The sequence below is a fragment of the Acanthopagrus latus genome, chromosome 17, assembly GCF_904848185.1.
Source record: "Acanthopagrus latus isolate v.2019 chromosome 17, fAcaLat1.1, whole genome shotgun sequence".
NCBI classification, from domain to species: Eukaryota; Metazoa; Chordata; class Actinopteri; order Spariformes; family Sparidae; genus Acanthopagrus; species Acanthopagrus latus.
The window spans coordinates 19,372,403-19,386,998 of record NC_051055.1 but is presented as its reverse complement, the minus strand read 5'-3'; the positions used below and the strand labels follow the sequence as shown (position 1 = coordinate 19,386,998).

Here is a 14,596-nt window from a genome sequence, read left to right as displayed (position 1 = left end):
AATATAACTTTTTATAAGTTGCATTGGCCCTTTAAAGGTATTTCAACAAGTTAAAAAAAGGACTGGGTTGGTTATAATTTAGGGCAAAATAAATCAGTTTTTGGTGGACGATGATTTTTTGGCACCACACTGGCTTTCTGTGTGATTTACACATAGGTTTTATTATGCTGCCCTTCCTGTAGGTTCCTCCATTTCTTTCCCAGTAAAGGGGTTTTGTAATTACCAAGTCAATGATTAAGGGATAGAGGGCTATCTAACTAAAGTTGAGTTGATGCTTAAAATATAAGACAAACAGCCAGAAGAAATAAAAGCACAGACATCAAACCAATCATATCTGTTTACCTTTTATTGTTACACAGTAGTTTACTGGCACCAATGTATCGTGGTTTTCCTTTTGCTACATTTACAGATGATCTATCCATCTTCACCTCACAGTAAATAAAAATAAATAAATACAAAATAAACACAATTTCTGAAAGAGGTGGCTCTGGGGTCAGAGGAATCAGAAACAGAGGCCCAGTTTCAGTCTGATCACTTCAGTGTTCATACTTTTGTTCAATGGAAACATTTGTTGTCTCAAACTGTTTGTTTTTTGGCAACTTTGCACTTCAAGAATACCCAGCAGGTGAAGGCCTACAGACAGTCCATGTAATGTGTAGAAGCACTAAGATGGAGATATAAAGTTAAGGTTTTTGTCTGGTTTGGAGAATAAAAGGCAATCCTAGATTTATATTTGAAGGACCAATCACATAACAAGGTCTACAATGTTCTGATCACAGAGAAAAGACTTCATTCAGCTTCAAACAGCACGATCCTGGTGAACACATGAATCAAAACAGTACCTGCTGGTCAGAAATCATTAGTGCTATAGCTGTCACTGACCAGGTGGTGGTGTTATGCAGTATTTCATCCTTCAGCATATTGCAGTGTGTGGATCACCAGTAGAGGGTGCTACAGAGTAGTGGAGTATTGTCAGTCAAAGTAACAGCATTTTCCCCAAAATGCTAAAATTGATAAAGTGCAGTAGACAATTATTTTTTACTACCATCTAAAAATGCCAATTCAATAAACTACTAGAAATAAGTTCATGAACTGGATGTCAAGCAAATCTATCACTGGACACAAATCTAAACTTGTTACTGATTCATTACAGCTGAATATTTTTACTATCATATAATGAATCAAAGCTTTGTTAGTGTTCCATGTTTTGTTGTCTTCCTCATTTTCATCGCTGTGGTAGGATGGAAATTCTCAATTTCAACTTGTGATTATATTCCTCACACTTCAAGTGGACGCCAAGCAGTCAATGAAGCAAAAACTGGACATTAGTTTAACAGAGTGTAAGACTGATTACTGCTTGTGCTTTAACTCAGTCTGTTTTACTCCAAAACCAACAGTGGTCAAGAGATAAACCAGACTATGATACATCTCCTAAATATCTTCTCATTTTCCAAATAAACTACAATTTACTCTAAACATAAATCAACTTCGATATTAAACGCAATTTTTCAAGGTCAACAGGGAACACTAACACTTTTCAAATCAGTGCACTAGCATGATCAGCGATGCATCAGCCCCTACGACTGACGCCTCAGTTTATCAACATGCAGTCCTACAGTAGCTCGTACAAAAATCAGATCTTAACAAAAGATAAAGAATAAATTAAATCATTTCTATGTGTATCGTAAACAAATATGCTAACATCTATTTACAAAAAGTATACATTGTAATGAGCTGCCTTTGTGATTTCTTGAAAACTCACTATAGCGGACAGACCAGGCTCTAACAGTTACATGTCTGACAGAGTTATTACTTGTGAGAGAGATGTTGGTGTTTGTCTTGTAGTGTTGAGCGTGAAGGAAATGATTTGTGGCATGCGAGAACATTGCAAGAACATGATGATCGTTGCTCAGTATAGTGTGATAAAGGATTTGTTAACAAGCTTCCAGACCGGAACTATGGTTTTCTCTGCTATTGCTCAAACATGTTGAGAACGTGCTAAACAACATATACATATTGAGTCAGTGAGCTGAAAGAAGCAGCTGTCTGGAAGAGAAGCTGCTTGAGTTTGTCTCCAATAATTCTTCAAGCCAAGCTGTCGTTTTGCCTCAGGACTTGACCATGAAGATCAACAGTAACTTGGTGATATAAACCTAGTGTCAGTATAAACAGTTATGAACAGTGACATTTTCCCCACATAATGCTAACAGTATCTAAGTGTCGACAGGAGTCACTTGTATCAAAGCCATTAAGAGTACTATAGGAAGCAATCTCAGTATTCTGAAATCATTCGCTGCTTTGTTTGCATCTTAGCCACTGAAACGGAATCATCCATCCTCTCTCATCAACACTAAATGAAATAAGTGTTGTTAGTGTTTGAATAGTGAATTCACATTTTGTCTGGGGGTAAGCACAATCAAGAAAGGCAATTTCTCATTTAGGCAGCATCAACAGATCTGAAAAAAAGACATGCACTGAAGCTGCTTGCTACCCTGAATAAGACCATATTCACACTAATGCAGATAGACATAAAAAAGATGCCTGTTTAGAACATTTCAGAGGATATTCTAGAGTCTTCTGTGCATACTAAAAGGCCAAGAGAGAAATATTAAGCTAGCAGCTTTAGGGCTCAGGCATAACAAATATAAACTAGTGACGAAGGTTGACTGTTGTGGCATCTGCCCTCAGCCAAAAAGCTGCACCTGAACACACTGCAATGACTACAAGATGACTTTGGATATAAAAAGAGGTGGAGGCAAAACAAATGTGTAAATGGGTCAAATAATGGATATTACAGCAACAGGCCCAAGGGGCTCTCCCCTTCCTTTTCCATTTTGCTTCTTGTGCACTGATTCACTTAGTTTAACAGCCACTGCTGTTTCTATATGCTCATTTGGACAACAGTGCAAATGGTGCGGGACACATTGCAACAACTAGGGCCACAGATGCTGGCACTGACACTGGCTGACAGTCAGCCTGGGATGTCAGGACCCACTCACGTTTCTGCTGAACAACTGTCTGATTTTGTTTGTGGTTCACAGGTGAAGAAGAATAAAGTACAAAGGGAAAAAATAGATTCTCAAAATGAATTAAGATGCACAGATACCTGTGATAACAACAATCTAAACACTTGTGTACATTAGTGTGAATATGGTCTAAGACACGTTTCATAGACGACTGTGGTGAGAAGACAGGACAGATGGTGTGCTCTGGCTGTAGTGTGTCAGGTTGTGTCTAACAGCAGTAGTGTAAGGACCAAGAGAAGAAGAGGAGGAGCCCGGTGTGTGAGCTCTTCACTCTGAATGTGGCTTTCAAGAGTCTGGTAGACAGGATAGCAAGGAGTTGGATGATGGTGCACTGTAACAAAACTTATGAACAGGTAGCAGTGAGGAGCAGGGATGAAAACATGTGTCCAGTGTTGGAGGAAGGGATGAGGAGGTCAAAGGAAGACAGGGAGAGAGCGTAGGGAATACTCTACGGTTGTTCCTCCTTCTTCTTCAGTGATATACGTTTCTTCCTGGCAGCAAGCATTTCGTAGAAGGGATCAACACTGACAGCAGATCTGTACAGAGACAAACAGAGTGAGCGAATTGAATATGAAAATAAACAGGGTACACATGTCATCCGGCCATTAAATTAGGCCCTTAAACAAAAGGCTGCCCAATGTTTGTCAAACATTTCTCACTGGTGTACCGCATTAGCCTTTCATTCACGTACTTGATGCTGTGAATCCATTCATCCTTCTCTTCAGGTGTGGGGGCAGAGATGCGATACACCATGTGGTTTCCCTCCACTACTCGCCCATCAGCCTCCGTCTTGCATGCCTTGATGAGCTGACCACGGTTGTTGGGGATGTACAGCTCAAAGCAGTTCTGTGGGGAAAAATGCAAACAAGGTTGGATAAACAAGCACAATGTACATGAAAATGTGGAAATACAATAATTACAGTTGCCTTCAATTCTGTACAGCAAAAATACAAACTTACAGGTTTTCTTGGGTCTTCTACCTCGCGGATGCTAAGGTTTTCCAAGGGAATGATACCTCGCGGTTCTTTATCCTGTGAGAGAAACACACAACCACAGCAGATTAGGGCTAGAAGAGTTCATTTAACATTCGAAAGGCCTCCATTTTATGTTTTATGTGTTTAATGAGTGACAATAGCAATTTTAAAGTGTAACAATGAGCAAAAATTCATCCAATCTCCATATTATTGCTGCAAAAAACGGTCACATTGGGGGGAACTTGCAATTACTTTCCACAAAAAAGGGAGTCATTAATTTCCAAAATAATCCTTGTCATGTTTTTAGCAGCAACACTCATGACTGGCTTTTTAGTGATCAATTTAATATGAAACATTTGAACTTTTTGGCTTTTTGTGATCCTGTTCTATACTGATGTCTTTGTGGAATATGTGTGTTTTTGTTTTGTTTTTTACCTTTTCTGGCTTTACTGACAGTAAGGCTGAGGAATGTGAGAGGAAACAGGGTAAGAGAAGGGGGGTGACACGCAGCAAAGGGACCCGGTGTAGAGCCTCGGCACATGGGTTGCGCGCGCTACCAACCGAGCTAAGCGGCACCCCGTGGAATATGCGTTTGATGTGCGCTTGTGTTAGCTCCGCATTTGTAGTTTGTCTTTGAAATGTCTTAACTTTAGAACAGACTGTCTTGTGTCTCAACAAAACCAGTTTTTCAACTGTGGGATTTTTACGGTCACGCATCTTTCGCACCTTCAGTTCTTGAATATTACCACATTTTGTTCTTCAATTCTCTTTTTATTTCTACAGAAAAAAAACAATGCAAATAGTGTGTATACGTTGGTTCTGTTGTTGTACATTCATTGGAATTGTTTATTTCTTGTATAGCTGTACAGACTATTATTGTTATAGTATAGTTTGCACAGTGCATACACTGTATGTATCTTGCTTTCTATTTATATTATGTACAGTGTGTTTTTCTATTTCTGTCTTTTCTTGGGACCCACTGCTGCTGTGACAAAATAATTTCCCAGTCTGGGATCAATAAAGTAATTCTATTCTATTCTATCCTATCAACATCCTGTGATAAAAATTAAAAATGTGCCTCATGGACACAAACACTTACTGTGGTGTACTCAAAGTAATAAAGGCAGTTGTCTGTGAGAATAAACCATCGCCGTTTCCAGGTTTTCACTCGTCCCCCTGAAACAAAAGAAGACAGATCATGAGTGAGAGGAGAGGTGATGTAATAGCTGAAAGGTTGCTACTTTACTATCACTACATGGCTAATATTTTCTACAACTTTATGACTACAGCAGCTCTGTCAGTACATACCTCCTGAGAAAACAAGCAGCGGTGGAAATCGCAGTGAAGAAGCAGAGACAAAAAGGGACCAGAGGATTTAGAGGAAGACAGGGGACAAATAGAGAAGGAGAGAGACAGATGGGGTGGAAGAAGAGATAGAGAGGGAGATTTTATTAGTGACACAAAGATCACAGGCCCCGCCATGCAAAAGAAAACAATCAGATTTTTAGACTGCTGTGACGCAAGAAAGTGAGTCTCTTATCCAACTGCCACGACACCGTGAGCTGACAATTCAAGTGGAGGCAAAGAGCCAGCAAACCTCAGAGACAGGAGCAGGTTCATCATAGCACAAAGCCTTGAAGAGTACAGTAGCACACAGAACACATCACTTTCTTTACTCAAAGGACATTTACACTCTTGACACCCATAACACTGACATATTAGATTTGTGACATTCTCTTAAATCTTTGTTAAACATGTAGAAAAGCAAAGCAGGAAGACCTCAGTGGCATCATCTCACCTAGTTTAAGAAGCCAACCCTCTCTGTCGGGGTTGAAGAACGTGTGCGTCAGGTCGTTGCCATCGTCCTCGGGGATCTTGAATGGCTCATTTTTAATACTTTCGTAGAGATTCTGGAATAAATAAGATAGTAAAATTAGTTCATCAAGAATTTCTTCAGTAGGTTAATTTAAATAGGCACTTAGCTGCCTTAATGTAGAGCAACGTGCAGCTTATCATACTCTGAGCAGGTCCTCAGGCAAGTCTCCGCCCTCGTTGATGCCTCGATTCATCGAGATGAAACGGTCCACTCCAGGTTTATCCCTCACATTTGGGTTATGGAGGCTTGTGTTCAGCATAATGATGGCAAATGACAGCACGTAACATGTGTCTGCAAACAGGAGAGACATGCAGACATGTTTTGCTCAACACAAAGACTAAAAAGTGATTTTTTTAAAGTATTTTTTTGTCCTTTTCTGGCTTTATTGATAGTACAGCTTGAAGAGTGTGACAGGAAACAGGGTAAGAGATGGGGAGTGACACGCAGCAAAGGGACCCGAGCCGGGAGTCCAACCCGGGCCCGCTGCAGAACCTCGGCACATGGGTCTCACGCTACCAACTGAGCTATGTGGCGGCCCCTAAAATGGATCATTAAACATGTTTACCTTCAAGCTGCCGGAGGTGATACTTTAATTTAGTGTTAAGTAGCTCTTTCTTCCACTAGTGATCACTGTTACGGTGTTTGGTCAGAAACCCAAGTCTTTATTTGCTTATTTGCTTATAGTAAGAAGGAAGAATGTGTACTGTCTTTTATTTTTCCTTTTCCTTTTATGTATTTGTAACAAGAGTATGGAGGACGGGGGGCTGGGGGGGAAGTTTTGGAGGGGGAAAAAAAAGAAAAAGTCTTTTGTATTTCACTGTATATACTTCTATCTGTCAAATGAAACAAAAAAAAAAAGAAAAAAAAGAAACCCAAGTCTCTCCTCCCCCTGCTCATGCAGTTCAAGAGAAAATACATTTTCTGATATCCCTGCCCACTTTATCCAATCAGGACAGAGATCTCCATAAAGGGGTGCTGCTGTCTGCTCCTGAATACACAGAGAGCAGTATCCTCCTGTTTGCTGCTGTTCATGAGCAATGGCGCTGAATATTGTCCACAGAAAATTATGTCGTCACAGTGAAGTTTACCTTTAATGTTATGGATGAAAAATTCCAATACTTAATTATTTTATCCTATCAAACATCAATGTAAAATGTTTGTCTGACCAACCAAATCTCTGCAGTTCGTACATATGCCTGACTGGACATTTGTGCAACTTTGAAGAAATGCCTACAGCCATGCATGTTATCGATGACACAGATATATATACCTATATATATCATCACCCTAACCCTAACCCGGGAACTTGGAACAGACCACATCTCAAACAATTTAAAGGTCCCACTTTACACTGTTTTCATCAATTTCACACAGCTGTCAGAGGTCCAACAACACTGTATTCGATATGCATTGCCCGAAAACCATCCGCGGTCCAGAATTTCAGTTGTCTAAAAGTCGCTCAAGTGAGCTCTACTGAGAGCAGGCTGTTTCTGTGCCTGCACCTTTAAATGTTAATGAGCTCCGTCTGTCAACGCCTGCCTTGCCTGCTATGTCCATCTCAGGGAGACAATGCCTGTTACGCTAGCGGTAGCATGCGCTAATGTTATGGTGGATGTATATATGTGTATAGATATGGCTCGCAGAGATGCTGTCGTTCAACCATACCAGTTTGACCCAGAAGGAGAGGCTCCTGAAGAAATACAGACTCTGCGGCTGCAGCAGGAAGTTTTAGAATGGTTAGTGTGTCTGAATAATGTTAGTTTGTTCATATGTGTTATTACAGTTACTACCATGTAGCTAATGGCTAACAGCTAGCGAAAGATGCGTTTGTCTCCAACGCAGTCTCCAAAATCTTGGACACTGTTCATATCGTCTCTGTCTCCAGTTTGAACATTTCCAGACTTTTTTACTGTGACAACCAACCTCTATTATAGTATTATTAACATTAAACTTGCATCAAACGCCATTGTATAGCGGACCGAAGCGGAGCTAACTAGTTAGCCAATTTCCAGCTGACTTCACCATACCATGCAGAAATCACTTGTTTTCCTCATTCTGGGAGTTAGCAGGCTCAGGGAGGACCAGTTTATATATGTAGGGACCAGAGAAAACGTGTTTTTCATAATATGGGACCTTAAAGAAAATAATCAGTGAAAACAGTCTAAGAATAGTACTAAAAACCAATGTTCTTATGACTTGGCAGACTATGTGGCCATTTCTGGTAAGGGGCTTGTTGTTCATGTAAGAGCACACCTTCTAGGAAATGTCCCTTCCTGTGTTCCATCACAGGAAAATAAAGTTTGATTTAGTGGGACAGCTCCCAAAACTACACATCCTTCAGTGGGTACATTAGGTAGGCTAATTAGCCTAGCCTATATGAAATGCAGTGTAATTGTGAATGTGTTTGTGTTTACCAGTGCTCTGGAAGACGCCGGGGTTGCAGTGGCAGTATCTCTGAGCAAAGGCCTCCATCATTCTATCAATCTTCTGGGCCTCCCCAGGCAAACGGAAACTCCACAGGAACTGTCTGCATAAAACAGGTCAAGCTTTGAGTCAAGTAAGAGAGAACAAACTCTGCAATCAAGGCAGTATTACGCTTGCTACTGCTGTCTTGCATAAGTCATCCCCCCCTAAACTTTTGGAACAGTGAGAGTGGGACTTTCCGTTGATGAGAAGATTTGTTTACCAAAGATTGCCAGGACACGATCAAGAGATTTTGTCCTTGATTCAAAGACAATAACAAGCCAAACACACACAGTTTACCTGAGGGCCTGGACAAGGTTGAGATCAGTGAACTCATGGAGGTCGACAAAGGCCTGAAGAACTTTGATGTTGAAGTCATCCCTGCAGAGCAGCAACAGAAATATCATGAGTACAAATAGCTGAAATGGAAGGAAAATAAGAGCAGAAGATATTTTGAGACCAAGCACCTCTCTCCTAGGTAATCTCCTATAGCAGTCTTGTTGAGGCCCTCTCCTTTGTAGAGGAACTGAGCAATGTCCTCTGGAGTGTGTCTGAGCAGCTCATTCTCCACCAGAAACACAATGCCCTGCAGAAAGGGGGAAGAGTTCATCACCAGACAGCTTACAAAGACTGAAGACACAGTCCACATGTACAAATATCCAAAGACGTTTACCTTCTTCGGATCCATGTTGAATTTTTTCCTTCCCATTGCCACATGCCGACTTTTCTGTAGAGTTTTGCTGCAAAATCATTAGAGGTAAGAGAAAAAAAAAGGATTTTGCAGCATTCACAACTAAATAGCTCAGATTTGAAAATCATATTGTTACAATACTTAAACCATTTTATTTAATATCACACATTTATTTATTGCATATAAAAAAGAAACGCAGTATATCTCCATATTTGAAAGGATGGAAACAGCATTTATTCAACTTTTGAATTAAAAAATGTGTTAACGATTAACCTTTTATCATGATAATGGTTGATAATATTTCTGTCAGTCAACTAACTGATGAGTCAACTAATCATAGCCACTCTATAAGCAATGATCACAACCTGAATGAAGTTCTAAAGAAACCAATTTATCAAAGAATAAATATCAATATCAATGACACAATAATGTCAGCTGAAGTACCACAACACTTAAATGCATGTGCAATAATATGATGCAATTAAAAAGATGATCATGATGAAAAGATAGTATGAATATACAGAAGCATGGACAGCAGGAAACTATAGACTAAATCAAATCTACCGTGTTTGTAAAAGCTGCTGAATAGGATGATGTGACCAAATATCATTAAGAGAGCTCTTTTGATTTAATACTGGGGATGATGACAATTTATAAACAAACAAAAAAATGTGATAAATGACATAAAAAATGAAACCAATCACAGCAAACAGCTTAACAGTAAGATGAGTTAGGGAAATGGTGATTGAGCCTGTGCACACTTTGGCGCCTTTTCTTCTTACCTGCCCTCCGTGCTGGTCTCCAGGCCCTCCACCTCCAAAATTGCCTCTCTTAATTCCTCTCTGAGCCTCTGGATCTCCTGCAGCAGGACGCCCTTCCTCCTGCGGATGTCCTCCAGCTCAGAGCGCTCCTCTGGGCTCAGGTCTACTGGGACTGTAAGGGAAGAGAAGAAGAATGACTCCATCTCTGCTGCTGGTGCAGATATGACAAATGGTGACTGTGCCCAAACAACCTCAGGAAGACTTATTAATTTTCTACAAAACCACATCAAATACAGCTATTTTGAGAACTGCATTGTTACTTAAATTGACTCTGACTTATTCCATCTATCAATATCTTACAATAGAGAGGCATGGCGGAAGTGGGGTGGTAACACTAGTAACTGAATCTCAATATAAATATACAATGGAAAGACAGTGGCAAACATGCAAATGTTTTTCCTTCAACGTCTCTCTTTCTTGTCTCTTTCTTGTCCTTCGTACTATTACTCTACAGTCAGCTAGCTCATATTTTGTCAGTAGAATTTGATGCATGAGAGCTTCAACACTACCCATTGGATGAGTTGTGATATGCTCCAATAATAGAGCAGACAAACACTTCTTGGACACAGACACCAACACAGACAGAGGCACAAGAAGAATACTCTAAAACTCAAATCAAACAGCCAGATTTTAATTTGTAGAAGTCCCTCTCAAATGTTCTCACCACAGATTAACAAACTGGGTTTGGTTTTAATTGCCAGTTCTAGCCCCCCGCTGGTAAACAACCGTATCACTTCAAAGCATGGTTAAACAAAATCACACACAAAAAAAATCTTGGTTAATACTTGTGGTATTAAGCAGAGCACACAGTTTTTCTATGAGCTGGGTGTTGAGATATCCCCTCTGAGACTTTGGGCACCACAGCAATATAAGAAAAGATGAATGTACTTTTGTTTGATTTGCTCACTGTGAACTGTTTTCATTGTAACTACTTTGTGCTGAAGATCTGGTCCACATTTATAGTATTCAGTTAGGGACTATAATATAGGGTACCCACTGCCAAATTTAAGCATTTTTTAATCATTTTCAAGTTTTTCCAGCAACCTACATCTGTAGTAAATTACATATTTACACACATATGTACACAGATTCATTATTTTTGCTTCAGCACTTAAAATTATTGTCATTGTGCCATAAAGAACCAAAATGATGTTTCATTATAGCAGTCTACACATGGATGACAAATCAAAAGAAAACACCAAAGAGTTTTATGTCTCAAAAGGTGCCACCTGACTGTAAGTAAATCTGCCATGCTATATCACATAGCTGAGACAATATGAAACTCTAATTCCATTTCAAGCATTTTATCTAGAACGCAAGCATCTTTCAAACCATGAAAATTCACATTAAAATTCACGTATTCTCAAGGATTTCCAGCACTTGTACAAGCACTGTACAAGCATGGTGTAAAATTTAGACGGAACGGCAATTTTTCTACTGTGATGTTTTGGAATGTGCTGCACAAAACACATATATATTATCATTAACATTAGTATTATATATCAACATCATATTAACCATAAGACTTCTTACAAACACTCAAGGTAGGGAATTCCTCACTACTGTCCTGGCCAGACTGTACTAGCTACCCGTACATTACAGAATTCATTTTTAGATTTTATTGTTGACTTTTGAACCCTTATTTAATGCATATGTGGTTTTAGCCTCAATGTTAATGAACAGACTCCCCTAAATATCAGCTTAGCTTAAAAAAATAACACACCTGCAGGCATTTGATAATGCCCATCTGTTTTAATGTTGCTCTCTTATATTTTGTTTCATCTATTTGTTTTTTATTTCCTGTGTGCTTTTGAATTCATTACTTTAACTGTGTTTCTCTAAGATTTGCTAGTTTTGCATCTATATTGTATAGTGTTGTATTTTGTGAAGCTCCTTGAAACTCTGCTTTTAAAAAGCATCACAGAAATATGGTGATTATTGTTATTACTAATCCGGCATCTTCTTTTTCAGATATAGTAAAAGCATATTTGTTTTTTCATGGTTTTGAAGGCTGAGGCTGAATTACACAAGCCATTTCCAAAAACTTGACTCGACCTGTTTGGCCGTCATGTCAAATGGTGTTTCTGAGGAATGCTGCCATGTAAATATGCTCTGACAACACAAACATACTTTGGTGGACTTGAACACTAGGCTACCAGATGATACCTTGCTAAAATTAAGGCAGACCTGCACTAAATCCTGTATTCATTCATGCTACACTATTAACTTTTTGCAACATCTTTGATGGTGTTGAGTACGGCATTATGGCATTAGAAGTTTCTAATATTTTGTGAATTTTTCAGATTATAGACTACAGTTAGAAATGCAAGCAAAATGAGGTGCAAGTCCCCAAACAGTTGTTTGTCGAAACCATAAACTCTAACCACCTATAACCAACACATCTCTCATTTAATGAACAAAACATTATCGCATTACTTTCAGAGGATGAGGTGTGTTGCAGGGTTGCTGCATTAGACTGGATTAATTTAAGAAGCGTGGTGTCTGAATGCTCCATAATAGTCACATTCTCGAAGTTGATGTATTTTGCACAGATTATCGTGATGATTTATTTCCTCACAACCACCGAGGTCTAGAGCTCCAAGCAGCAGCTTGTGATCAGCAGGTTCCCAGCCCAGTGTGTTTACTCTGCAAGAACAAACAGCTGCTCTAAAACACCACCAACCACGCCCACAGTCTGGATTAACTGTGCTGTTTGATTCACACTACGGCAGCCAGGGTGCTGCTAACAGGAGAGGGACCGTTCAGAATAATCAATGCCCTATTTTAATAAGCCCTTGTGTAGCTTGGACGCTGATCAGAGTGTTAACGTCCACCGACATTAGCAGAGACGTTATAGCTCCGAGCACACAGTGGAATAATCAATATTTAGTTAGCGTCAGGCTAAGCTAATGCATCTTCGTGGTTTGTTTCAACATACATGTAGTATACATGTACAGGCATACTTAATGGAAACGGAGGCAAAAAGGTATATGGTCAATCACTTCCATTTAGTTCAGCGGGATGATCAGTGTGTCACACCTGAGCAAATAAACTGAGCCATTAGCTACAACTAGCCACAGCTAGCTAGCGATAGCCTATGCAAATAGCTAATTAGTAAGCGCACTTACTGTAGTCCAGGTCATCCATTTTTGGCGCTTTACTTTTAGGCATAAATATTTCAGAGTCGACTGTCATTCAATATCAGAAAACTAGGGATATATGTATAAATATATCCTCAAAACTAAAGGGAAAAAATAGACAACCCCTGGTGTCGAAATGTTGGGCCGGAGACAAAGAAGGTGGCGACACCGGAAGCGGTGTCAGACTATCGGGTGGTCAAGTTCCGGTCAGTTGCTTTTCAAAATAAAGTCTATTATATTTATTAAAATAAATATTAGACATTAGTTTCGTAATATAAAATCACAAACCTTTCTACATTATTTTAAATGAATTACAACTGTTATCAGGTATCTGGACACAAGCTTCTCTAGAGATCTAGGGGAATACCTTAATAACAATAAAGACATTTATCTTTTCTATTGAATTAGATTTTGTACCCTGTATATAAAAATAGAAATGTTATTATTTAACAAAAAAAAGTAAGTTGTTGCAAAGATATGAAAGATATGAAAGAACAGTGAGACCTCTAAAATGATTTACTAACTGAATCTCACCACAATATGTCTGTTCTGGAGATCAGTTGTCATGGAAAGGTAGATGTGCAAATTTCCATTTTTCTGAGGACACTTTGGCTCACAAGTTCATGTTTTACCTTTGAAACTGCAGTTGACAATAGCACCATAATATCACCTGAAGGGCTATATTTAGTCTGGTGCTTTTGATTCCAACTGGGCAAGATCATGTGACACCAAACCTCTACTTGCCAGAATAAAAATAATAAATTGCTTTTACCCCTAAATACTGGAGCTAAATCACTAAAACATTTCTCAAAATGGTCATACAGCAAATGACAGGTATATCATCACAATTACTGTATATTCTTATTGTGTTTTCTTATAACTTTCAAGAACATATTTAGTGACTGGTTGTTGTACTGAGTTACCTGCCTTCCCTCGATCAATTTCCTCTGGGGCAATGGGACCTAAAAATATATTTACTTCTCAGGGGACTATGCCCAAAACCACGTGTATGACAAAATCATCCAGGAAAAGTCAGTAATTTACAAAACTGACTGAGGAACCAATCTACTGGAGTAAGGAAACTGTTATGATCATCTCCTGTTTGTTAGTAAACTGTGACTGAGAGGAGTGGAGACAGGCTATGTTTTGATTTATGGGCAGTACTTTAAACAATGCCATAAGATATCAAAAGAATGTTACTGATAGAGGCAGCTTCCCTCTTTAGATAACACATGAGCTCCTCTGACTGTATATTATGAATATAAATGGCACATTTATATGACAAAATTACAGTAGATCTGCTCTAGACAGAAATTTTCAAGTTACATTTATTCAAAACCATATACAACTATTAACTGTACATTGTATATGTGTATATGTTCATCATTTTAGTAATAATTACAAATTCATTACAGGCAGTCCACGACAGACGTCTTCATGGCATTATCAACTGAGGGTTTACATCCCAACATTGTCATATCAGATTGGTTTATAACACCATGGCGCCATGTTTAGGAAGGTAAACTATTATAACTAGTCTCCTGAACATCGAGAGAAAGAGAGAAATAACTCAAAGTGTGTATAGAGTCTTCTATTTGGTGATGT

General features: G+C 39.0%; 1 protein-coding gene across 2 annotated transcripts; it reads right to left on the bottom strand.

Moving 5' to 3' along the window:
- Window positions 1-328: 328 nt before the first annotated feature.
- Window positions 329-13,184, bottom strand: si:dkey-283b15.4 (cytohesin-2). 2 transcript variants are annotated; one of them, XM_037073902.1, is made up of 12 exons: window positions 12,980-13,184; window positions 9,813-9,963; window positions 9,013-9,088; window positions 8,807-8,925; window positions 8,640-8,720; window positions 8,291-8,403; window positions 6,019-6,167; window positions 5,799-5,910; window positions 5,100-5,176; window positions 3,986-4,057; window positions 3,718-3,872; window positions 329-3,562 (listed from the first exon to the last, which is right to left on the bottom strand). In XM_037073902.1, the coding sequence occupies exons 1-12, from the start codon at window positions 13,044-13,046 to the stop codon at window positions 3,475-3,477; spliced, it is 1,260 nt and encodes a 419-aa protein (XP_036929797.1). In that variant the 5' UTR covers window positions 13,047-13,184; the 3' UTR covers window positions 329-3,474. The 2 variants fall into 2 exon arrangements, with proteins under 2 accessions (XP_036929797.1, XP_036929798.1); XM_037073903.1 differs by having other exon boundaries at window positions 9,013-9,079; window positions 12,980-13,046.
- Window positions 13,185-14,596: the final 1,412 nt, after the last annotated feature.